Source organism: Prionailurus bengalensis, chromosome D4 (assembly GCF_016509475.1).
Source record: "Prionailurus bengalensis isolate Pbe53 chromosome D4, Fcat_Pben_1.1_paternal_pri, whole genome shotgun sequence".
Taxonomy (NCBI): Eukaryota; Metazoa; Chordata; class Mammalia; order Carnivora; family Felidae; genus Prionailurus; species Prionailurus bengalensis.
Window position 1 is genome coordinate 55,893,225 of NC_057359.1, and position 23,122 is coordinate 55,916,346.

Here is a 23,122-nt window from a genome sequence, read left to right on the forward strand (position 1 = left end):
AAGGAGTAGGCATTAGCGAAGAATGGAGTTGGGAGGGTAGGGACCCCTGATGTTGCCACATGTCAGCAATTAGGAGTCCATACAATGCCTCTTCTTCTTGGTATAAGAAACAAAATATTCTTAAATCCATGCTCTGTCCAGAACCAAGTGAGTGCTTTTGGTTGGGGTTGGCTGTCAAACAGTAGAGTTCACAACTGCTTTCTCTGAATCATCATCCCCAGAACTATCTGCTATACCTGCTGCAGGCTCTTAGATAAGGAAAGTCATCTTGGTGGAGGTTTGGTTTCTTTTGAAGGATGGTTGCATAGTGTTTTCTTTGCTACTACATCATGGAGAAGCATCATCTGTCAGGAATAGGATAGGATGTTTTCCTGTTTAATCTTCTCAATGACCTGCTGAAAGGGAAGGGAGCTAAGGACTGTCCCAAACATTAGATGACACAGTAGGCAAGGTGAGGGGAAATGGCTGTAGCATTGCTGTTCCTAGGGCTCCTGACAGTCCCATTTGGGGCCAGGATGATTTCATTTATTGCTCCTTTGATATTTGTACATTGGGTTCTACTGCACTCAACTTGGTAGTTTCAGATTGTGCATATGATATATATTGTGTATTTAAAAAATGTCCTTTTAAAAATGTTCTTTGTGTTTTTGTGTATTTAGTCTGAGACCCTCATTCCTATCATGTGTTTTTGCAGGGATGTATCAGTCAGCACCAGTTCCAGGATTGCACAGGAGGAAGCATTTATTACATTTGTTAGTTGCTTTAGAGACATAAACAGAAGCTATTTGTAATATGTAACCGTCTAAGCTATCACATTTTCCCACTCATAACAGACTTATCTGCCATGATGTCCTTTTCAAATCCCACTTACGTCTTGAAAATATGTAATAAGGACTGTTTTTTAATTTTTATTTTAGTGTTTATTTTTAAGAGAGAGAGGGAGATGGAGTGTGAGTGGGGGAGGGGTAAAAAGAGAGAGGGAGACACAGAATCTCAAGCAGGCCCCAGGCTCTGAGCTGTCAGCACGGAACCCGATGCAGGGCTTGAACTCACAAGCTGCCAGATCATGACCCGAGCTGAAGTCAGACACTTAACCGACTGAGCCACCCAGGCGTCCCAGGACTGAGTTTTTTTTGTTGTTGTTTTTTTTTTAAATTGTTTTTTTAAACATTTATTTATTTTTGAGACAGAGAGCATGAACAGGGGAGGGTCAGAGAAAGAGGGAGACACAGAATCTGAAACAGGCTCCAGGCTCTGAGCTGTCAGCACAGAGCCCGACGCAGGGCTTGAACCCACGGACCTCGAAATCATGACCTGAGCCGAAGTCGGCTGCTTAACCGACTGAGCCACCCAGGCGCCCCCAGGACTGAGTTTTAACTAAGGGCCATCTTCTGGTGTTATGGGTTCATCTTTTGAAATGCTATAAATGTGAGATTAACGGGATGTAGGTTAACTAGAAGAGTCAGGCACTGGGCTTCCCTTCTCCAAAGTTGCCTATCAATTTTCATCAAATTAGGCCATTATCTGTAAAACTTAAGAATCTCAATCAGTCATTGTTTCTCTGTGTATGTGTTTTAATTTTTCTTAATGTTTGCTTATTTTTGAGAGAAAGAGCATGAGTGGGGGAGGGTCAGAGAGAGAGGGAGACACACAATCCGAAGCAGGCTCCAAGCTCTGAGCTATCAGCACAGAACCCCATGTAGGGCTCAAACTCATGAACTGTGGGATCATGACCTGAGCCGAAGTCGGACACTTAACTGACTGAGCCACCCCGGCGCCCCATGTGTGTGTGTTTTAAGAGTCAAGGTAAGTTTAGGCTTTTAAGAATGAACCCCTTCTACCTCATACTGCTTAGAGGGTATGTGTGTATACTTGAAGAAAAATGCCAATCTTTAATCCTGCAAAATTCCAAACTTTTCCTCTGTAGTTTGCAGGCAGATCCATGAGCCAGGTCTTAATTTGTTGTACTAGGGCCAGTTTTCTGCCTTCCCTCCTAAAGTTGTACTTGTGGTGACATAGTAGCTAACAAAGAAAGGTCAAAAAAGTGAGGGGGTAGTGGATGCCTCGCTGGTCCAGTTTGTAGAGCATGTGGCTCTTGATCTCAGGGTTGTGAGTTCAAGTCTTCTGTTGGGCGTAGAACTTACTTTATAAAATGGGGGGTCAAACCCAACTCCTTGACCATTGTCTATATGTTGAAAAGGGACAAATACAATATTGTACATTGGGTCATAGATATCTAATTCTCATTTATCTCCCTTAAGTACTACTTTAGTTTTCTTGTTTTTATAACATGTCTGAGCTCTAGAACTTCACAACTTACTAATTTGCTGTTTGCTAGTAGTTTGTGTGTGTGTGTAATTGGTCTTCATTTTATTTTGGTGTTTTTATTATTTAAAAGCCTTTTTTTCAAGCTTATTTTTATTCGAACAGTATTTTTTAAACAGTATTTTTAATTTATTAGTCGAATCTGACAAAGATTGTAAAACAACCTAAAAGATCAGAAGTATGAACTTGAAAACTATAGAAAATGGAATGGTTTTGCCTGTCCTTTTGTCTGCATGTCTCTCCTTTTAGAACTTTTAAGTTTTGGTCTAGATCCCGTGTTGAAAAACTCCTACCATAGTCCTTTGCCTGGCTTTTAAAGCAGGGATGGAGGGAGCACATCATTTCTTTGAGTATCTATAAATCTGGGAAAGGTGGTGGTCGTGAGAACTGACCAATAATTGAAAACAAGAACGCTGTTCCTCATTTTTATCCCAAATTATTACTTGAATAGGTCTGTTTTTATTGTAACACATGTTAAAAATTTATAGTTCTGAATTTGGACAACCAGACCTACCTATTCCTCTAAACCTACAGTAGAGAAGAGCATAGAGGGAGGAAGGAAGGGAGTCTGGGATGGGTCCTCAGAGTCTCTTGCCAATCCAAGAAATTGACATCTGAATGTCACAGATTGTCTAAATGGACAAGCGCAACTCCATGTTACATCTAAAAACCAAAATTTCAGGGGTGTCTGGCTCAGTCGGTTAAGCATCCGACTTTGGCTCAGTTCATGTTCTCATGGTTTTTCAGTTTGAGCCCACACTGGGGCTCTGCGCTGACAACACAGAGCCTGCTTCAGATTCTGTGTCTCCCCCTCTCTCTCTCTGCCCCTCCTCAGCTTGCACACACATTCTCTCTCTCCCTCAAAAATAAACATTAAAAAAAAAAAAGCTTCATGTTGAACTGTGAATTTACATAGACAAAATGAGACTTTTGAAAGAATGTAGTTGTTTTCTAGATCCTATCCCATTTGTTCATGATCTGAAGGAAACAATCTCTTTAGTGGGCTTTAATGACTTCTTTATGTGTTGTATTAATTTGATAGTTTCATTATTTGGTCTTTCTTTCCTTTCTACCTTCTGCTTTTTTCCTTCTGAAAAAAAATAGAATATATGAATAAAGATTTTCTAACACTTAAACTAACCACAAAAGATGGCAGCAAAAAACCGTAACCATTGGAATAGCTGCAGAATTGTTCTGTTTTGTATGTTCTACTAGTATGGATTTAGCAGTTCAGTTTTTCCATTCTATAAAGATAGGATTAAGGGGCGCCTGGCTGGCTTAGTCTGAAGAGCATGCTACTCTTTATCTTGGGGTCATGAGCCTGAGCCCTACGATGAGTGTAAAGATAATTTAAAAAAATTTAGGGGTACCTGGGTGGCTCATTCAGTTAAGTCTCTGACTCTTGATTTTGGCTCAGGTCTGATCTCCTGAGTTGTTTTTTTTAATATTAGTTTTTAATGATCATTTATTTTTGGAGAGAGCACATGAGCAGGGGAGGGGCAGAGAGGGGGGGAGAGAATCCCAAGCAGGCTCCACACTATCATTACAGAGCCTGATGCAGGACTCGAACCCATGAACAGTGAGATCGTGACCTAAGCCGAAGTTGGACACTTAACCAACTGAGCCACCCCAGCATCCCTTTGATCTCACAGTGTGTGGGATCAGGCCCCTCATCAGGCTCTGCGCTGGCAGTATGGAGACTGCTTGGCCTTTTCTCTGTCCCATCCCCACTTATGCTTTCTCTCAAATAAACATTAAAAGAAATTTTAAAAACATAGGGTTAATAATACTTAACAGAGTTGTCTATCATATGCTACAGATATAATGCTTGTGTTAAATTATTTTGGTACAAGTGCTAGACCATGTATGACACTACTTCCAGATCTTTTCCAGTCATGATACATAGAAAAACATGAAATTACTATATTTATAGATCAGAGTAGTAAACTGAGGATACTTCTTTGGCCAGATGTTGCTACAGAGGCTAAAGTTACCCCAGGTCCCACCTATCCCATGGGAAACAGTATATAATTTGCCTATAACTAGGGTGTTGCATATGAATTGGCATCAAGAATCTTTGTTAGAGATTAAAAGTCTCAATTCTGCTTTGCTCTGTATTGGCCTTGTTATTAGGTAGATTCTCACCACGTGGTAATATAGATGGCTACCAGCTCTAGACTTTCCTTATTCTCACAATTGTCAGTCCAATCAGGAATAAAAATTGCCTTTCTGCTATTAGAACATCATAGCTCCCTACCAAGGCTCTGATTGGCCCATCTTGGGTTACATGCACACCCCCAAATCCAGCATCATGATGAGAGAGAGAGAATCTGCTGCTGTGGTTAGGTAGGTTGTTTCTCTGAAGGTTTTGCATGATAGTAAGGGAAGATTAACCCATTAACCCCACCAGAACCAACAGAGTGGATTCCTCTTTAAAAAACAAAAACAAGATCCTGCTGTCCAGAATAAGTGAAGAAATGAAAATGAAAGTGAAAACTTGCCGAGTTAAACTATTTTCATAGTCCACTATAGTACCTGACACTTCTTCTGAAAGCATCATGGATTTCCATTTAGAAGTATATGGTATTAGGAGTTCTTTTTTTGATAGAAATGAATTATTTCACCATTTTAAAAATTGTATTTCCTAACATTTTATTATTAAAATAAACACAAGATATAAGAAAATCAACTTAGTTAAACTACTCATGGGACAAATTTCCTAATTCAGTTAATACGACTTACCTAGACCTGTCTTGTCCAATGTGGTAGCCACTACGTAACTACACATAACTATTTTAATTAAAATTAATGTCAAAAATTTAGTTCTTCAGTTGCACAAGCTACCTTTCACAGTGCTCATTGACTACATGTGGCTGGTGGTTATATTGGATAAAAAGATTATGCATTTCCATCATCATAGGAAGTTGCAGACAGTGCAGATCTAGACCACTTATAGCTCTTTTTTCCCCCTCTCTATACCACACTTTGTCCTGTCCTTATCTTCCTAACAGGTTTTGGATATGTTCTTCTGAGGCAATCCTTATGGAATGTTCTACCCCCTTTTGTTTGTTTCTTGCTTCTAGGATATTATGTCCATTTCCCATCATTGGCAGTGATAAGTTTTTGGTAATCTTTATTTTATAATGTAATTACTGAAGAAATCCAGAAGGATCTTTGTGGGGAGGGGCAAAGAGTTATTCTTAATTTAATAGAAAGGGGTGTGTGTATGATGAATGGATTTTAACTAGATGGGAAAGTTTTCTGTGAAAGTGCCTTTCACTTGTATAATCACATAACAAACTCTTTACTCTTTTTAGGAAAAGGTTTCATCAAACCAAACATCTAAATTGCCTGACTCAATCCCTTTATTTTTTGCTTGGGGCAGGAGCAAAAGACTGTTTTCCAACAACGCAACCTATAAGCTCACGCCAGTGAGAAAAGATACCAAATTAATTTTTCCTCCCCAATTTTTCTTTACATACATGCATGTAGCTTGTAGGGAAAAAAACCTTGGGAATAATTTAAAGCCTTTTTGGAGCCTTGTCTGGTTATTTTTCTACAGAAATTTTATTCCCTGTGGTTAAAGTGTCTGGTTTTTATCTGTAGATGAAAACTGCCTGTCTTAACAACTCCAAGACGTAGAAACCCTGGGAGATAAGGGACGACATCTAACTTGCTCACTATTGCACATCCAACATCACAGTTGGTGCCTCACACACACACAAAGTGCTTAGTAAATAGAAACTAGTTCTTCCGTGCCTGGGATGTTGTTTTCCTCCATTCTCCTGCTTAAGTGTCTTCCTTCCCTAAGTTTGGAAAGGAAGTTTGTGTGTATTATCATTTTTTTAGATCCTCTTAAGCAGTCATGATAAGAAGTGGATTTGTGGGGCAGGGTCATCTTTAACCCTGCCCACAAAAGGATGGCCTTAAAGCTAAATATTTTTTGCTTTTTCTTTTCCTATTGCGCTTAATTTGTAGTTTTTAAAATGTTATTTGAAAAGCTTTCAGGCTTCCACTTTGGAAGCAGATTGGAACATGTAGCCAGTTGAAGACGGTGCATGTCTTCTACAGAGTTTTATTGTGTGCCCTGCCACATGACCTCTGTGATAGGCTTGCAGATTTCCTCTTTGTGTCCTAGTTAGCAGCTTGTTTCAGCCTACCAGCTGAGTACTGAAAACGAAACAAAATTCTGTTTCTTTTTCCCTAAGGTCTCAAATATTATAGTCTTAAATTTAAAGGCACGATATTTTTGGATCTTGTAAACATGAGTATTTGTAGCTGATCCCCTCCCCCCCTTTTTTTTCTATTTCTAGGACTATCCTGTTAAGTGTAATCTCATTGCTCAATGAGCCCAACACCTTCTCCCCAGCCAATGTGGATGCTTCGGTTATGTTCAGGAAATGGAGGGACAGTAAAGGAAAAGACAAAGAATATGCTGAAATCATTAGGTAAGGTGCTTTGTTTTACCTTCCTTTTGATTACTTTAAGTCTTCATACAGAACCAAGGTTTAAATCAAACTTAAATATTGTGTGGGAAGATATTTCTGCCTGAGCCTAATGAGTTTGGCTTTTGAGGGAGCACACACTGGAAGATAATGCTGCAGATCTGATTTCCTGGGAACCAGAACCTCCAGGTTCTCAGTCACTTAAGTTTGCAGACTCTGCCTCTGAATCATTCTAGGGACACTGTTCAGTATTTTCAGCATGTCCGTTAAGTGTAGCGGATACCCAAAGTATTTCCAGACATTCTAGATGTTTTTGTTTACAGAAAGTTAAAAAAATTTTACATTTATTTATTTTTGAGAGACAGAGCACAAGCGGGGGAGGGGCAGAGAGGGAGACACAGAATCTGAAGCAGGCCCCAGGCTCTGAGCTCTCAGCACAGAGCCCAACGTCGGGCTTGAACTCACAAACTGAGACAATGACCTGAGCTGAAGTCGGACGCTTAACCGACTGAGCCACCCAGGCGCCCCTGTTTTCAAAATTTTTAATGAAGCCCTATAGTTTACTGGCCCTTTTGACCATACCAGCAAGTATCTTCTGGGTATCATTATTATCAGTAACAATAGTATATGGTTGAACAGAGTCCTAGAAGCTTCTTCTTAGTGAGAGATTTGGAGTCTACTTATAGCTTGCCATCCCTCATATGACTTTTTTATCAGTTAATTTTTTGGGTCTTTAGTTTTTCCATCTGTATAAAAAAGGGGAAAAAAGTAGAAGTTATTGGGACTGAACCAGTCAGCTCTCGATCATATCCTGAGTAGGACATAAGGTTTTAACAGTACCCAAGAATTGGTACTTGAATTGCAACAAATTCATTTCCCTTTAGTACTGTTAGATTTTATACCCTTAAAATAGAACCCCAAGGACAGTTCCAGCACATTCTGTGAATAGTTTAGTAAGCACTAGAATTTATACAAATAGAGTCCCTCTTTATAACTCTAGTCAGCACAATGCCATGTGATGTATAAAAAAAAACTGCACAGAAAATATAGCTGAATAATATATATAGATCAGCATTTCTTCACGATTTCTGCCCACTAGAATCACCTTTAGACCCTCTTTCATATCCATAGTCATTTAATAAGAGTATAAGGATAAAATCTGGGCATGTGTATTTCATTTTTAGCAGCCACTTAGGTGATTGGTGTATACCAAAGATTGAAGATAAATTAGTATAAATAGTAAAAACCTGGAGATTTAAAGGAGCTGGAGTAGACTGTGTGTGTGTGTGTGTATACACATGTAAAGTTTTTGAGAGAGAGAGTGTACAAGTAGGGGAGGGGCAGAGAGAGAATCCCAGGCAGGCTCCATGCTGTCAGTGCAGAGCCTGAGGCAGGGCTCAAACTCATGAACCTATGAAACCATAACCTGAGCCGATCAAGATTCGGACACTTAACCAACTGAGCCACCCAGGCTTTCTTAATTTAAGGGCTTATGTCATTCTCTAATCCTTAACACATTTATTACACATCAGCTTCATGTCAGGTACTGTTAGGTCATTAAGGCAGTCTTTCTCCTTGAGGAGCTCACACTTTACTGATAAGAATTTGTAAGCAAATCACCATTTAATGAGTGCACCTATAGGGGTGTTGAGAGGGTGGAGCCTTCTTGGGATTCTCTCTGCCCCTCCCCCACTTGCATGTGTGTGCGCACACATGCTCTCTCAAACTTTTTTTTTAAAGTGAGTAAGAAATACAAGGTCTCCACTCCAATGAAGTTGACATTTGGGTGGAAGAGGAAGAAACTGACAGGAAAATTAACAAATGGGGATCATAGAAAATATACTAGTGATTAAGCAGCATAATGCAAAGGAATGACTAGGTGACTGCTTTAAATTGGGTTGTTAGAACAGTCCATTTCTAAGTACAAATCTGAGTGACATAAGTAGCCAAATTAGTAAATCAGGAGAAGAGCAAGTGATCTACACAGAACAGGCAGTGTTCAAGTTACTAAAAAAACAAACCAGGGATGGCCTGTATGTTTTGGGTGGGAAATGAAGTAGGAGGCAGGTTGTCATGCAACACTGGAAACTAACATAGGCTATTTGGAATCTACTTTAAGTGCAAATGGCAGGATTATTGAATAAAGAAGAGTGGTTGGGGTTGCATAGAGTTTGGTGCGAGACGAGGCAGGGGAAAAAAGTCTCTGAGGTGACTCCTGGCTGACCAGCATCTGAGATCCACTACTTCTAAATATCCTCCAGAAGGTTATTATTTGAGTGTTCTTCAACATGGTACCTGATGGGCTGAGAACCTGTGGCGTAGTATCTGTCAGATGCCTTTAGGCAGGCACTGAAATTCAGAAACCTGAATCATAAAAAATCGAGTATTAAGAAAGGCCAGTTGTAAAATCTGTCTTCAAGATAGAGACTAACATAAACCATCTTCCTTCAGGAAACAGGTTTCAGCCACTAAAGCCGAAGCAGAAAAGGATGGAGTGAAGGTCCCCACGACCCTGGCGGAATACTGCATCAAAACTAAAGTGCCTTCCAATGACAACAGCTCAGATTTGCTTTATGACGACTTGTATGACGATGACATCGATGATGAAGATGAGGAGGAGGAAGATGCCGACTGCTACGATGATGATGATTCTGGGAATGAGGAGTCGTGACGTGCTCCTTCAGTGCCCCTGTACTGCCCTGCCGTCTCAGGCCAAAGGGAGGGGAGCAAGTGGGGACCTAGCAGTGGCCCCTCAACAAAAACCTATCACGGGGGTGGGAAAAACAAACACGGCTCCTGCTGACTCCCCTTATGGATCTCAGTTTGCTCCTTTTTATGGACCTCTTAATGGAGAGAAAGTAATCCTCCACAGAATGTCTGAATTCTTGCATTCTTTACCCTTCCATCACTGTATTGATTTTTTTTTTTTCTTCTTCTTCTTTAAACCCAAACTTTCGCCTCACTTCGTCTCTACAGAGTGTTCACGGCAGAAACACCTTTGGTCTGTTTTTAGATTCTTGAAGAATTAGTCTTTCATCAAGACGTTTGTGTTTAAAGCTGGGAACCCATTGGAAGTTCACAAGTGCTGCATATGCTGAGTAGCAAAAGAAAATGGAAAAAAAATATAAAACCCCACAAAACAAACTTTAAAAAAAAAAAAGCAAATTTGCCAAGATTTAGCTGCTCATTTACATTAGTGTGTGTGCATTCGATCAGCCCCATGGTGGGGAGTTTTGTTTCCTTTCCCATCTTAAGGCTGAGGTACAGTGGGCATCAGGGACTTTGTGCTAAGCCTGATGAAATGTGTTCCTAAGGGCACAGAGACCCTTCAGCCTCCAGGAAATCATCCTAACACCGCAGGGGGCCTCAGCTACTCTGAGAGAAAGATCAGATTTTGTTTTTTGAAATCGATTGGGATCTAAAGCCTGAAATAAATATTCATACTTTACATAGAACTGAGCACTTGATTGCTATTTATTTTAAAGACAGAGTTGTTACCCTCCCCACCCCGAGGGAGTGGGGAGAGAGTGGAGACTAGTGTGTGTGTGTGGAGTCTTAGTGATCGGGAACAAGGAGTTTAAAATCACTATGCCAATTTTGGTTGATGCTGCTGGGGAAAAAAAGTCAAAACTACTGGTGACCACTGTTGGATAAAAAAACATCTTATGTGAACATGGCCTTTCCCTCAAAGATTTTTTAAAAACCCTCATGGTGAGAGTGTAAGTAGCCAGTTTTAATTACTCAGTATTAATCCTAGGTGCATGTGTTAAGATTTTGGTTTTCATTGAGCTGCTTATGCTGATAGTGATAGCTGTGGATAGGAGACACGAGTGACCAGTTTCCGCTTTCCTCGTTGGATGTGACCTGGACTTTTCTCTCCTTTCGATGTACTCTGGCTGTGGAGGGCAAGCAGAAGTTGTGCATGGAGCTTGCCCTGGGCTGCCTTGACTCTTCTAGCAGGGCCGAGGGAATTGGCTGCAGGCAGTGTCTGGGCAACGCTAGATCTTCCAACTGTGCTGCAGCTTTGACTTCCCCGGTCTCAATCACGTGTTACTTCAATCAATATTGAGATCCATCAGCCTTCACCAACCAGGGACTTCAGAACTTGGCGGTGATTTTTGTTTCATTTGGGAGTGGGCCAGTTCATAGGAGGGCAGTGTTCTTTCAGTGGGGAAAATCATTATAATGTAAAATTAGACTTCGGAAGGAAAATACAGCAGAGACTGGCTACGATCCTCCTCCAGATCCCTGTGCACTGGTGTCAACTTCTTCAGATCATAGCTCAGAAAGAACCAAAGGGTTGATGAGGGACAGGGGTAGGATGGATCCTAGAACAGAGTAGGTGATGCTTACTTCCTTAGCTCCTCCTTCCTTTCTGATCTCAGGGTTTTCATTAGCTCTTCAAACTCCAAACATTTGCTGACTAATGCCCAGCAGACCTCTCTGGCCTCTAAAGTTTGATTTGGTATTTATTAAGTGGGGATGTTAACATACAAAGGTTCATATGGGACAGTGTTGAGCCTGGTCCCAGAATCTCTGTCCCATCCCCATGGGGCTAGGACTACCTACACCCCTGAATCTAGTGATTCCAGTCAGATTCAGAGAACAGAGCAGCTCTTTGTGACAAAACACTGGCCGCACATTCTCATAGAAAGATGTTGGAACTAGCTTTTTAACACCTCATGCTTACAATCTGCCTATCTTCTGGAGCTCAAAGTCTCATAATGCTCGGATTACCCCATCAGCCCCACACACGTTTACAGCTGGTAGCTTGGTCTGCTCTCTTGGAGCCCTATAAGGCTTTTCTTTTACCCCTTACCGTGAAAGCATTTCTCTGTCAGGGCAGGCCAGGTGCCTTGGCATTGCGGAAGGTGCTGTGTTGCTCAGCCCTGTCCCGTTAGGCCCTGTTGGCCTCTGTTGCACGTTGACTCAGGGAGCCAGAGAGCCAGGTGGAGGTCATACCTCTCAGCCCTTTGGGGTGTTACTGTTGAGGGCTGGGTTTGCCTCTGATAGAGTACAATCAATTCCAGAAAAGACTGGCATGTGTTGATTGGCTAGCAGGTAGACATTCTGAGAACTCAGACTGACCTGTAAAACCCAGATGCTGGTTCCAGAGCTCTGTCCTGAGAACACATCCTGTGGCAAAAGAAAACTTGAGCATGTAATTTTTTTTTTCTTTTTGAGAGTAGAGGTCTCAGGCTCAGGCCACAACCTTGTAAGTACAGTTGTGATTATTTGGTGTTGACATGAATTCAGAATCCTGCATTTTTAGATTCCTTTTGATTCTAGTGGAGGCCTCTCTGGATGCTCTTCAGGTTTGTGTGTTTTGAGGCTGGTTGGAGAAAGTAATATCACGATTCCGTTGTTGCTTCTCAAAGTCTTCCCCCTCTATTTCGTATCATTCCAGAGTTCTTTTCTATTAGCCAAACTTTTCTGTAGTCCCTTCTTTCCTCTTCCCTGGTGATTACTTGCTTCTTTATTTGCTGGTTTCCTTATGTTTGGGACATATGCAGTAAGAGACTGAAGGGGAAAGTGTGTAGTTCTCCACTGAAAGTTAACTCCCCGCCCCTCCCATTCTGAAAAATGGTTTACATTTACAAAAAGATTCAGATGCAATTTTCAACTATTCTGAAACCAGCAGGACACACCTGACTTTAATAGTTTTCTTAGCTGAAATTGTAGATGTTTTTCTTCAGTTTAACTTATGAGAAAAGATTATCTGATGCATTTTTGTGTTCAACTTCCCCTTTAGTGGTTTATTTTGTCTTTTTCTGCCCATCTGTCTACTAATAAAATGTGAAATAAAATATACCTGTATTGCTACTTCCCCATGGGATGACCCTCTTCTTTCTTTGTGTTAAAGAAAACTAAAAGCTGGTCTCAATATTTCCACTGTTCCCTTGAAGATTACACCCATGACTCAGCTGAAAAATTAAAAACCAAAAGTGAATCTCACTCACCTGCCTTCTAGGATATTCTGCTCAACTCACCTCCTCACAGAATAAACATTCCCAGTCCTTACTAGTTTTTTAAGGAAAGGTTATTAGAGATACAAACATCTGTTAACCTTAATTCTTATTAAGTAGGGTACGACCTGCTGATACACGTAGGCTGGTGAAGGGATGAGGGTGCTTCCACTGCCCTCCTTAGGCAAGCATTTTGATTTCACCGTCATTTGTCTTTTGAACTTCCTGCTGCTAATAAGCAGAGATCAGGCAAGAGATCATATCATGTAATTACAGTCCCTGTTTAGTTTCACTTGTGGAGCACTTACCTTTTTCCTGGTCAGGAGCTCAAGCTGTTGGCAACAGCAGCACGTACCCCCAACTCATGAAAGGACCACTGATTTTAGAGGCCACAAGCAGAAAAGGTGAAGACTGACCCCGGGCTGGTTCTGGCACACTGACTTGACCAGTATTTGAGGCACCACTTCTGTTTGCTGCTTCCTTAGTCTAGTCTGAGGGGGTTATTTAGGAATGAAATGGGAGGCTATAAAGCCTCTGGCAACACCTCTACGTTGGAGCATAGTAGTGCTATGGTGGGGCGACCTGCCTTGTGTCAGAAACAGGAATAGTGGATGGCCCTGGTTCCTCCCTGATGGCCTGGGAGCAGAAGGAAGGAGCTGCACTAGAATCCTGGCCCCAGGTGAATGGCTGCTTGGGACTTTGTGGAGCAGGTATTTAGCCCAGGACCCGCTTACCTACTTCAAACCACCCCAACTCACTAGTCTGTTCAATCCCATCCCTTCACTATTAATCAAGATTCTCTTTGGTTGATGAAGGACACAGGATGGAAAGGAGGATTAGCTGTCCAAACTCTCCCTCCAGCCATGAGAAAAATATTCTCAGTTCTTACCTTTATTTCCTATTTTAATGTCAGCTGACGTCTGGAAAAGAAGTTACCCTGCCCTAGTATTCCTGTTGACCAGGCCCTATAAACAGAGATTGCCTTATCAAAATGAACTTTGAGAACCATTGCCCCTGCCCGGTCAGGAGGGTTAGCAGTCTTTTCAGCCTTATCATTTACCTTTACACCCTCTGGATGCTGACCTGGCTGAGGCGAGAGAAGGAATACCAATTTACGCCTTTACACCCTATCGTCAGAAGACTGACCACAGGGGCTATACTTCAGTCCCAGCCCTATGAAGTCCAGGCTGCCCAGAATAATAATGAAGACAGCCTCCACCCTAAGCTGCCCTTGAGTCACACCACACAGAGACTGTGCATGCTCTCAGAACTTTATTAGGTGGAGATCGGGCAGAAGAGAAAACCCCTGAAACAGTCGCCCACCTGGTTCAGGACAACTGGCATAGAGGAGCCTTTGCTTGGAGACATGTTCTCACTGAGGTGACAGCGTATCTTTGATTTTTTTGTTTTCTAAAGGGAGCAGACTGACAACATCTCTGAGTGCAACTTCAGACTGTTTTTAAAAAACGGTCAGCCAGAGGAAGGCAAGTCTCTTGGGGACAAGACCAGAAGCAGAAGCCTCTGCTCTATATGCAGACAAACAGGTGCCACTTTCACGCTGGGCAGGAAGGATATCTCTGCTATTCCCAGATCAAGATTTGGCAGGAGAGGAACAGGGCAAATGACAAAAGGACCAGTTTCTCAGAAAGCGAGGGCTAAAGTAATTACACAGGGAAGGAAACCTCAAATAATGGCTTACAAGGGAGCAAAATAAGTCGTGATTCTTCATTGGTACCTGACCCCAAAACCCAAACTGCCTTCAACCAGCCCTTCCAGACACTGCTCCCAGCTGCCCGCTGGCTGGGAGGCTATACAGAAGGCCTAAAGGCAGAAGTGGAAAGAGGGGGTTATTTGCTACAGTGAAAAGGGGCTGTAGTTGGGAGAGCAGGCCTGGCTAAGAGTAGCAGCTGTACCCCCCCCACTCTCCCAAGACTTCGATCACATTTACAAATACATACATAAATACATTACATACAAGAGCGAGTCTGGGAGGCAGGCTCCCCACAGAGGCTCGGCTGACACAGTTACACGTCTCAGGAATTCTAGGAAAGGGTGCTGGGCTCCCAGAGCAATGGGCTCCGCATGTTCTCTCCTGCCCAGGGTAAGCCCCGCCCTAGCCCACCCCTCTCTTCAGGGTTCAGTTTGTCCAGTATGGAGAGTTGCCGTAGGCAGGCTTGGAGGCTTGCGACTTGGGCTGCAGGGAGCTGGGCTGGCTGCGCTGACCCGAGCCACTCTGAGGAGGAGGAGGAGGAGAGAAGGCTGTAAGGGGTGGAACAGAACCCCCAGTCCAGGGCAGGTTGGCTGCCTCCATCACTGGGCTCACCTGGGCATCCTGTGGAAGGTGGTGGTGGAGCAGCTGTGAGTGAGGCTGCTGGTGGGCAGGCAGAATGTGTAAGAACGGTGGGGGCGCATAACCAGGGGCTGCTCCAGCAGCCAGGGGCCCGGTGGAGCCCAAGGCCGAGGGCAGGCTGAACGGTGGAGGAGTCCCTGCATGAAATCCCTGCTTATCAAAAGTCTGCAGGGTAAAGAAACAACGGTAAGGGCCAGCTCGGGCTGTACCTCCCACCCACCCCCTCGTCCACCTGAATCCTTCCCCTCACCTGAGTCTTGCTGTAGACCGAGCCAGTCATATCAGGCAGGCCGGTGGTGCTTGAAGACACAGACACTCCTAGGAGGGAAAGCAGTTGTTTTCACACCAATAAGGCCCAGGCTCTAGCCTCCCCCACACCTCCAAGGACTCTCTGGGACAGCCTTGCCTGAGAAAGAGTCAGTAGAAGACAACTACTCTGGGCCTCAATCCTGGAAAGGAGGGGTAGACGCTACCTTTGCCAGGCCCAGAACCTGCAGACTTGTTTTGTGCCTGCGATGATCCACCATAGCCACCCTTGGTGTAGTCTCCCGCTGCTGTCCCCTGGGTCAGGTCATCATAACCTAGCGTGGCAGGGTACAAGAGGTACGTGTGAGCTAGGCAAGCCTGTCCCATCTGCAGCTCTCCGTGCTGGGAGCACCCCTCACCTGTGCTGTAGCTGTGCTGGCCATAACCACTGGCCTGCTGGAAAGGGGTGGTGGGGGTGCTGAGGTTCACACCATGCTGCTTGGCTGAGGCGGGAGGGACCTGGTGGGGAAGCAGGAGAGGTATCAGTGAAGGACCAGGGCAGGGGGAGCAGGTCAGGTACCCACCAGCTTATTAGCCCTAGGCAGCAGGTAGCACAACCACAAGGGACCTGCCTGTGGTCACTAGTACAACACGTGCTAGCAGCTATAAAAATAGACGGGAAAGTAGCTTTGGCTTCAGCCTAAAACATTCCTGAAGGCCAGGTGAGACTGAGTAGGGTCATGTCCCTCTCTCCCTGCTTCTCCCCAGAGTTGGAATACCACCACCACCACCACCACCACCCGCACACACAAATACTCACAAACATGGTGGGCCCATACTGGAAGGCACTAGGCACGCCTGTGTAGTAGGGGAGGCCAGTGTAGCTGTAGCCGGGTGGCAGCGCAGGATTCAGAAAGGGCTGCTGGGCTGTGTGGTGGGCTTGGGATTGGCTCTGCTGAGGCTGAGCCAACGTGGTGGGGGGCGCAGGGGATGCAGAGTCACCTCGGCCAAACTTGGTGACATCACCTAGGAGAAGAGGAATCATGAACTCCAATCACTGCCTCCACTCCCTCCTTATCCAACCAGGAAAAAAGCCAGACTGTTTCCTGCAAACAGGAACAGGTCTGGCTGCCACCTCAACAACAGGAAGCTCGCAGGCCTCTCTCAGCCCTTCTGCTTCTGCTTCCAGATTCCTAGGATTAGCTACAGTCCCATGCCCCACTCCCCACCCCCTGAACAGACTAACCTGAATACGGGTTATTAGCTAGGCTCCCATCTCGGCTGGCCAAAGCTGTGGGTGTAGCGAAGGGAATTCCATAGTAATCCTAGGAGAGACCAGGGAGGCTCGATCAGCAGAATGGCCTTGTCCCAGGCCCAGGAGAGCAGGGCAAGCAGGCAGCACAGGCCATCCAGGCAATGCCATGCTCCGCGGACAGGCCAGACTGCAGCAACACATGCATACCTCCAGAGGGCAGCACTCAAAGAGAATTCAAAGTAAATGGTGTCCTTCGGAGTTGTGCAATGTGGCAGCCACAAGTGTGCAGACACACTGACAAGGCCGTCAGCCTTCACCAGGCAGAGCCACTGGAGGCCCAATCTCACGTGTAATTTACAGCACAGATGGAAGCTGGTAAACGCCACCGGCAAACTCAAGTGGCTTTTCCTACGTGACAGATTCTATGAGCAGCTAGGAAAGCACCCTGAAAAGGAACCAGCAGGAGAGGAGCTATCTGACGGTTTAACAGGGGTCAGAACCGTAAAGCCAGGTAAGTACAGGTACAAAAGATCCCAGATAAGGTCCTGAATTGGCCCCTCACCACCCACTCCGTCCTGACAGCACTGAAAACAGAGGAGTTGGGGCAAGTGTAGATGCCAAGAGCACAAAACATTGGAGCTCTGTGGAGAAGGGGAGGTCTGACCTGGCCCTTATTCACCACCCAGGGCTTTGCCAGTCCTAGACATATTGTACCCTGGCCCCTAAACCTCAGAGGAAAGCCTTCCTGCTTTCTTTGTGGCCAACAGTGCCTGGTCACAACCAGATGGGAGCCATCCTGGCAAGGAATGACACTTACATCCTCCTTCAGCCTCCTCTCCACCTAACTTTCAGGAAACCCATAGCTTCCTCAGCCCTGAACCCCAGAAGGAGGCAGGACCGGGAAGTCACAGAGCTAGCAAGTCACAACTGGAGGCAGGCCTAGAGAAAGCCCAGGAGGGGGAGCTCTTTCAAAGAAAAAAGAAAAACCAAAGGCAGGAACTAGACACAAAAGTACCAGAGGCTAATAAATGAACAAAGGGGAGAGTGAACGGAACGTATCTCAAAAGTAGGCTCAGAGGGGATTTCTTTTAAGGCACAAAATGATACAAAAACTACGAGGCAGGATCCCAGAGCTGGGATCCCAATGACACACTTCTAAGGACTCCACCACGACACCCTCTTATATTCCACCTCTGATGCCTGGAGATCCTGGGTCAGATGGCTGTAAGGGGGCCAGGGCCACTTCTAGCTCCTCGGCAAAGTCCTAAGCCTCAGGCAACCCCCAGACACCCTAAGTTATGTTGACCACCTTAGAAATCTGCTATCACGTCTTCAACACCCTTTCTGGGTCCTTCGAGGACACAGGCAGCAGCTGGAGAGTCCAGCAGGCCCTTGGGCAGCAGTGTGATGGACTGCTGGTTTGCACCCAAGCGGAAGAGCTGCCCAGCTACCCCAACTCCACCTCCAGAAATACTTCAGAAGCCGGAGAAGCATTCTCCTGAAAAACAGGAGCTTCAGCCACCAGGCCTGGGAGGTGGAGGAGACACCTGCAGGACCCTGAGCTCTTTGTGGGCAGGTAGAGCAGGAGGCAGTCCAGTGGGGAAGAGGCTGAGGAAGGACACCTCACTGGGGAAAAACCTCCTCCTCAGGGAACAGGAAACACCACATTCAGCAGAGGCATCTGCATAACTTTCTACTTCCCAACAATGTAACAGGCGCCCTAGGCTGCTGAAAATTCTCAGGAGTCTGGGAAATGCCAGACCAAGGAGGGAGAGGCACCGCTGCAGCCTGTAGGCTGGTCAGTCAGGGAACACCTGCCCCACTGTGGTGATGTGCCTGAAGGCCAGGCACCTCATCCTGGGAGTGAGGGTCACATTCAAGAAACTGCCCTGGCCTCAGAGTGAGGCTGCAGCAACCAGGGACATTCTGGGGCCAGTATTCTTACAAGCAAGCAGTGATGGCAGGTCAGACCCACACAGGCCCTTAGAGAGTGTCAGCTCCAGTGGGTGATTCAGCTGGGGACAGACAAGCAAAGCTGCTATCACAATGCATCACTGATGGCCACTTAAGAGGCACTTCTAAGAGGAGGACTTGATAAGAACTCTAGAGGCAGTCAAGCAACCCCACCTTGTGTCATATGTTTTGTCTTTTTAAAAAGAGTTAGGGGGAGCTGGGGGGAGATGAAGGAAGAGAAGGACTCACATTCAGTAGGAGACACTGCCTACTGGGACCCAAGGTCCCAATGGTTTTCAAGTTCCCACACAGTAAGCACAGGACACTCATGCCCAAGCGACAGTGGCACTAGGCACCACCCCCAGATGCAAGCAGCTTTCTCAGCAGGTGGCAGTGAAGGCCGAGGGAAGGAGGACCTGTGAAAGAGCCTAAAGCCCCCCATCCCCTGCTACATCCCACTCACCATTGGCAGCCGTGACTGTAGCATCTGGAGCTCATCATAGCCATAGATCTGTATGAGAACCAAAAAGGGTGTTAGGGTTCACATCCCATCCCCTGGGAAGCCCAGACCCATATGGGGGCCCAAAACAAGGTTGAGGAGCTAGGACATATTCTGGAAGGGGAACCAGATCATCTGCTGTGGAAAGACACCTTTCCTTGGAGACTAGATGAGAGAGAAATAGCAGGGAAGGAGCTGCAGCAACCCAAGGCCCATCTCACCAGGTCCTGCCAGGTGTCAGCCGCTAAGGCCAAAGGAATCAGGCAGCCAGGAGCTATAACCATGCACTCACAGGATAGGCAGGAAGCAGTCCTCCCGGGCCCACGAGGTACTGGTTGTGCAGCAGGGGAGGTACTCCCTGGGGCAGGTTAGGGGGTGCTTTGCCTGTAAAAGCAAAAATCACAGGAGTGAAGACGCCACCACAAAGCATGAGATGCCTCAGCTACTGTGGGGGATGGGGGAGTTGAGCTCACTGTCATAGTGCTGCCCCCCATGGGGCCAGTGCGAGAGGGGAGGGCAGCAGCTGAAAAATACAGAGGGCTGTGCCAGGAAGTGGGGGAGACCGAAAGCTCGTGATACCACATTCAGTCTCTTTCCACATCAGAGGGTATCCATGCCCAGACAGAAAACACCACCCCTCCACACTCCTGACCATCACTCTGCACCGAGCAAATCTGCACGTAAGGATGATCTGCCTCCTCAGAACAGAAGGAAGGCTGAGCGGTCCCAGGAGAGGGGGACAGGCTGTGTCAAAGGTAGCTTTTAGCAGTTTCTACCAAACCACAGTTTGCTTGGCCCACACAGACCGCCTAGGTCTGGCTGATTAGGAATCAATCATACTAAGTGGCCACAAGGAGCCCAAGATAGCTGTTCCCTGGTCCCTCCATGTCACCAGGCCATCTCAGCTCCAGGAAAGAGTGAGGATAGAAAAGACAGGGGAGCTAGAAGCAAAAAGGCTACCAGGAATCCTGCCCAGGGGGGAGTCTACCCAGAAGACTGATTTTACCCATCCCACATCATCGCTGGAAGGACTGGGCCTCAGGAGGTCAGTGGAACAAAGAGGACAAGGGAGCAATGGCAGGGCTGGAGGGAGACCAGGATGTTCCTAGGCTTTTAGCTACCCAGAATGCCTTGCAGCCACCTCTAGGCATCCTCCCTGGGAAGCCTGGGATGTGGAAAGTGCATCTTCTAGGGGCAGGGGATAGGAAAAGTCTGTAGAGCACACACCTGAGGTCACCAAGGGCGTGGCCCTGGTACTGCTGCTGGGGGCACTCACAGTGGTCCCGCCCAGGCAGAGGCTGTTCACTGTGTTCATGCTGCTCGGCAGGCTGAGCCCTGAGGACGTGGCACCCGAGGCAGAGGTTGCTGCCGTTGAGAAGGTGGCTGAGGACTGGAGGGAAGGGGTGCTCTCCACGCTGGCATGCTGGCAAAACAAAAAAGTCAGGACACATGGATCTGGGGGTAAAACACAAGAGTGCAGGAGAACCTGGTCCGGCACTGGGGTCTGCACTCTAAAGACTAGTGTGAGGGGCTCCGTGCTTGGTGCTCAATGTGGGCCCCCACACTGCAGCTAGAGGAGGCCATCAGGACACAACTCATAAGATGAATATCAAGCTACTGAAATTGAGCTTTGTGAGCAACACCCTCTTAAAAATTGTTAAAGTTGCTCAAGCTAAGGTATCTGAAATAAGGCACAGAAACTCCACCTAAACCACATATGAACTAAGACCATCTGACTGTGAGGTGAGAACCCACCTCACAGAAAAGTGGTCTCAGGAGAGACTAATATTTGATAACAACGGCACCACAGGCAGCCCAGCCCAAGTCAGAGCGGTCTGGGAATAGCTGCCTTCTACTGGGCTTCCTAACTACTCTGATAAGGAAGTCACAGGGAGCCCTTTGCTCCAGAACCTGGGAGCACTGTGCAGGCCACCAGGACCTACCTAGAAGAGCATGGCCTGTGCTTCTGCCTGTTTGACAGGATCCACCTAGGAAAGAAGGGTGAAACCCACAAAAGCTCTGCAGAATTCTAGGAAGCCTGCCCTGCTGCTCAGCTCCAGGAAGGAACAAGGTACCAGAAAGGGCTTTATGGGCTGTGTGGGGAGTGGGTGGAAAAGATACATCTGGGTGGGCAAAACAAGGCCCAAAGAGGGAAGAATTGGCTCTGTAATACTGAGACCAGCCTCCAAACCAGAACGTGTGCAGAAAACAGTAGTCTGAAAACTCCTGGAGGAGCCTCAGGAATAAGAAATCCCAGAAGGGGGACAACCATGCACCGTGCTTTCCACCACGCAGACACTTCTGTGTAGGTCCCAGCCTCCCAGGCTGCCCTACCCATCTGAGCACTGATCTTAGAGCCCTGACATCCAGAATCAGTTCAGCAAGGTAAAGACAGCTAAAACCGTGGTCTCCTGGGACACCCCAGGACTCCGCCCCCTCAGCCTAGACTGACAGAAGCAGGGTAAGGACAGCCCCAGCACCTGCTCCACAGTCCTTTGCACACAGCCAAGCTGACCACCTGCTGCAGAATGAGGAACAGCTCTGACCACTGTGCCTAGGTATCACTGGTCATAGAACTGAAAGCTCTCTTAACCACAGGACAAAAAATTACTATTCACTAGTCTGGGGAGAGAAAAGCAGCTTGCTAAAAAACTAGTTCTTAACTTGCTGAAAGGAACTCATCCGGCAAGCCTTTCCTACCTCCAACTGAACCTGACTGGGCTCCTGTCTCTGTTCCTCACCTCTCAAATCTGCGAGGGCCACAAAGGGCTGGCATAAATGGCTTCCCCTCCATTTAAACTGCTCACACAGTGTCTCCAATGGGGCGGTGCAGCCAGCTCCTCAGAAAGAGCCCAGAAAAGCACAGCTGCACCAAACCTTCCATAAGGACACAAAGGGCAAGAGAAAACCCTGAGATTTCCTTTATAACCTTCAAGTGGGAAAGACCAACTTATAACAACTATGAAAAGACTGATGTATCTGACTATACAAAAGTCAAAAATGAAATGACAAACCTGGGAAAAGTATGTGCACCTCCCATCACAAAGGGCTACTTACTAGTCTCCTGAACAGGGGTTCCTAGAAACAGACACCAAGGACCTGACAGAAAAATGAACAATATGAAGAGCTCACTGAAAAGGAAATTAAATGGCTTTCTAATATATGAAAGAAGATGTTTAAGCTCACTCAGTTAAAAACTGTACTGACAGGGGCACCTGGGTGGCTGAGTCAGTTAAGTGTCTTGATGCTTGATTTTTGCTCAGGTCATGATCTCACAGTTCATGGGTTTGAGCACTGCATTGGGCTCTAAGCTGACAACTTGGAGCCTGCTTGGGATTCTGTCTTCTTCTCTCTCTGCTCCTCCCCCATTTGCTATCTCTTTCTCAAAATAAATAGAAATTAACTGGGGAAAAAAAAAACTGCACTGACAGGACATTTTTTGAATTAACACACTGGAAACATAAAAATATTTGATAACATGATTTCAGGAGGCAGTGGGGAAATAGTACATTTCATTCATTACCAGTAGGAGGTAAATAGGTTAAAATCACTGTACAGAGCAATTTGGCAATTTGTATAAAATGTTAAATGCCTGGGGGGCGTCTGGGGAGTTCAGTGGGTTAAGCTTCCTGACTCTTGATTTCGGCTCAGGTCATGATCGCACGGTCCTGAGATTGAGCCCACGTAGGTCATGGGATCGAGCTCTGTGTAGGGCTCGGCACTGGGAATGGAACCTGCTTTAAGATTCCTTCCTTCCTTCCTTCCTTCCTTCTCTCTCTCTCTCTCTCTCTGCCCCTCCCCCACTCTCACTCTCTCAAAAAAAAAAAAAAAAAAAAAGTCAAATGCCTGGGAATTCGACTTCCAGGATATACCCTGCAAACATAGCTATACATGTGAAGCAGCATGTGTAGAAGGTTATCGAATGCAATACTGTTTTGTATTCAAGACAGAAAATGGCCCTGAAGCTCCATCACTAAAAGACTGAGGGAGTAATGTGGTGCCGTAGAGCTATAGAAAAAGAAAGAATCTAGGTTTCAACACAAACATCTCAAAGATGCACTGTTAATGGGGAAAACACTGAAG

General features: G+C 45.8%; 2 protein-coding genes across 10 annotated transcripts in view; one reads left to right on the plus strand and one right to left on the minus strand.

The window, feature by feature from the left end:
• UBE2R2 (ubiquitin conjugating enzyme E2 R2) overlaps positions 1-12,601 on the plus strand; it is a 117,718-nt gene extending 105,117 nt beyond the window's left edge. Inside the window, exons 4-5 of the mRNA XM_043566242.1 lie at positions 6,639-6,773; positions 9,222-12,601. Of these exons, the coding sequence (XP_043422177.1) occupies positions 6,639-6,773; positions 9,222-9,441 (355 nt within the window). The 3' untranslated portion in view covers positions 9,442-12,601. The remainder of the gene's footprint in view (positions 1-6,638; positions 6,774-9,221) is intronic.
• Positions 12,602-13,993: 1,392 nt separating this feature from the next.
• UBAP2 (ubiquitin associated protein 2) overlaps positions 13,994-23,122 on the minus strand; it is a 112,786-nt gene continuing 103,657 nt past the window's right edge. For 5 of the 9 annotated variants that reach the window (XM_043566236.1, XM_043566235.1, XM_043566234.1 and 2 more), the window contains 10 exons: positions 20,267-20,462; positions 19,332-19,423; positions 19,004-19,051; positions 16,579-16,657; positions 16,153-16,358; positions 15,752-15,851; positions 15,560-15,667; positions 15,337-15,404; positions 15,060-15,251; positions 13,994-14,969 (listed from right to left, as the gene is read on the minus strand). In XM_043566236.1, coding sequence (XP_043422171.1) covers positions 14,874-14,969; positions 15,060-15,251; positions 15,337-15,404; positions 15,560-15,667; positions 15,752-15,851; positions 16,153-16,358; positions 16,579-16,657; positions 19,004-19,051; positions 19,332-19,423; positions 20,267-20,462 — 1,185 coding nt within the window. In that variant the 3' untranslated portion in view covers positions 13,994-14,873. Of the gene's footprint in view, positions 14,970-15,059; positions 15,252-15,336; positions 15,405-15,559; positions 15,852-16,152; positions 16,359-16,578; positions 16,658-19,003; positions 19,052-19,331; positions 19,424-20,266; positions 20,463-23,122 lie in introns of all 9 variants that reach the window. The other 4 variants (XM_043566241.1, XM_043566237.1, XM_043566239.1 and 1 more) reach the window with 2 other exon arrangements.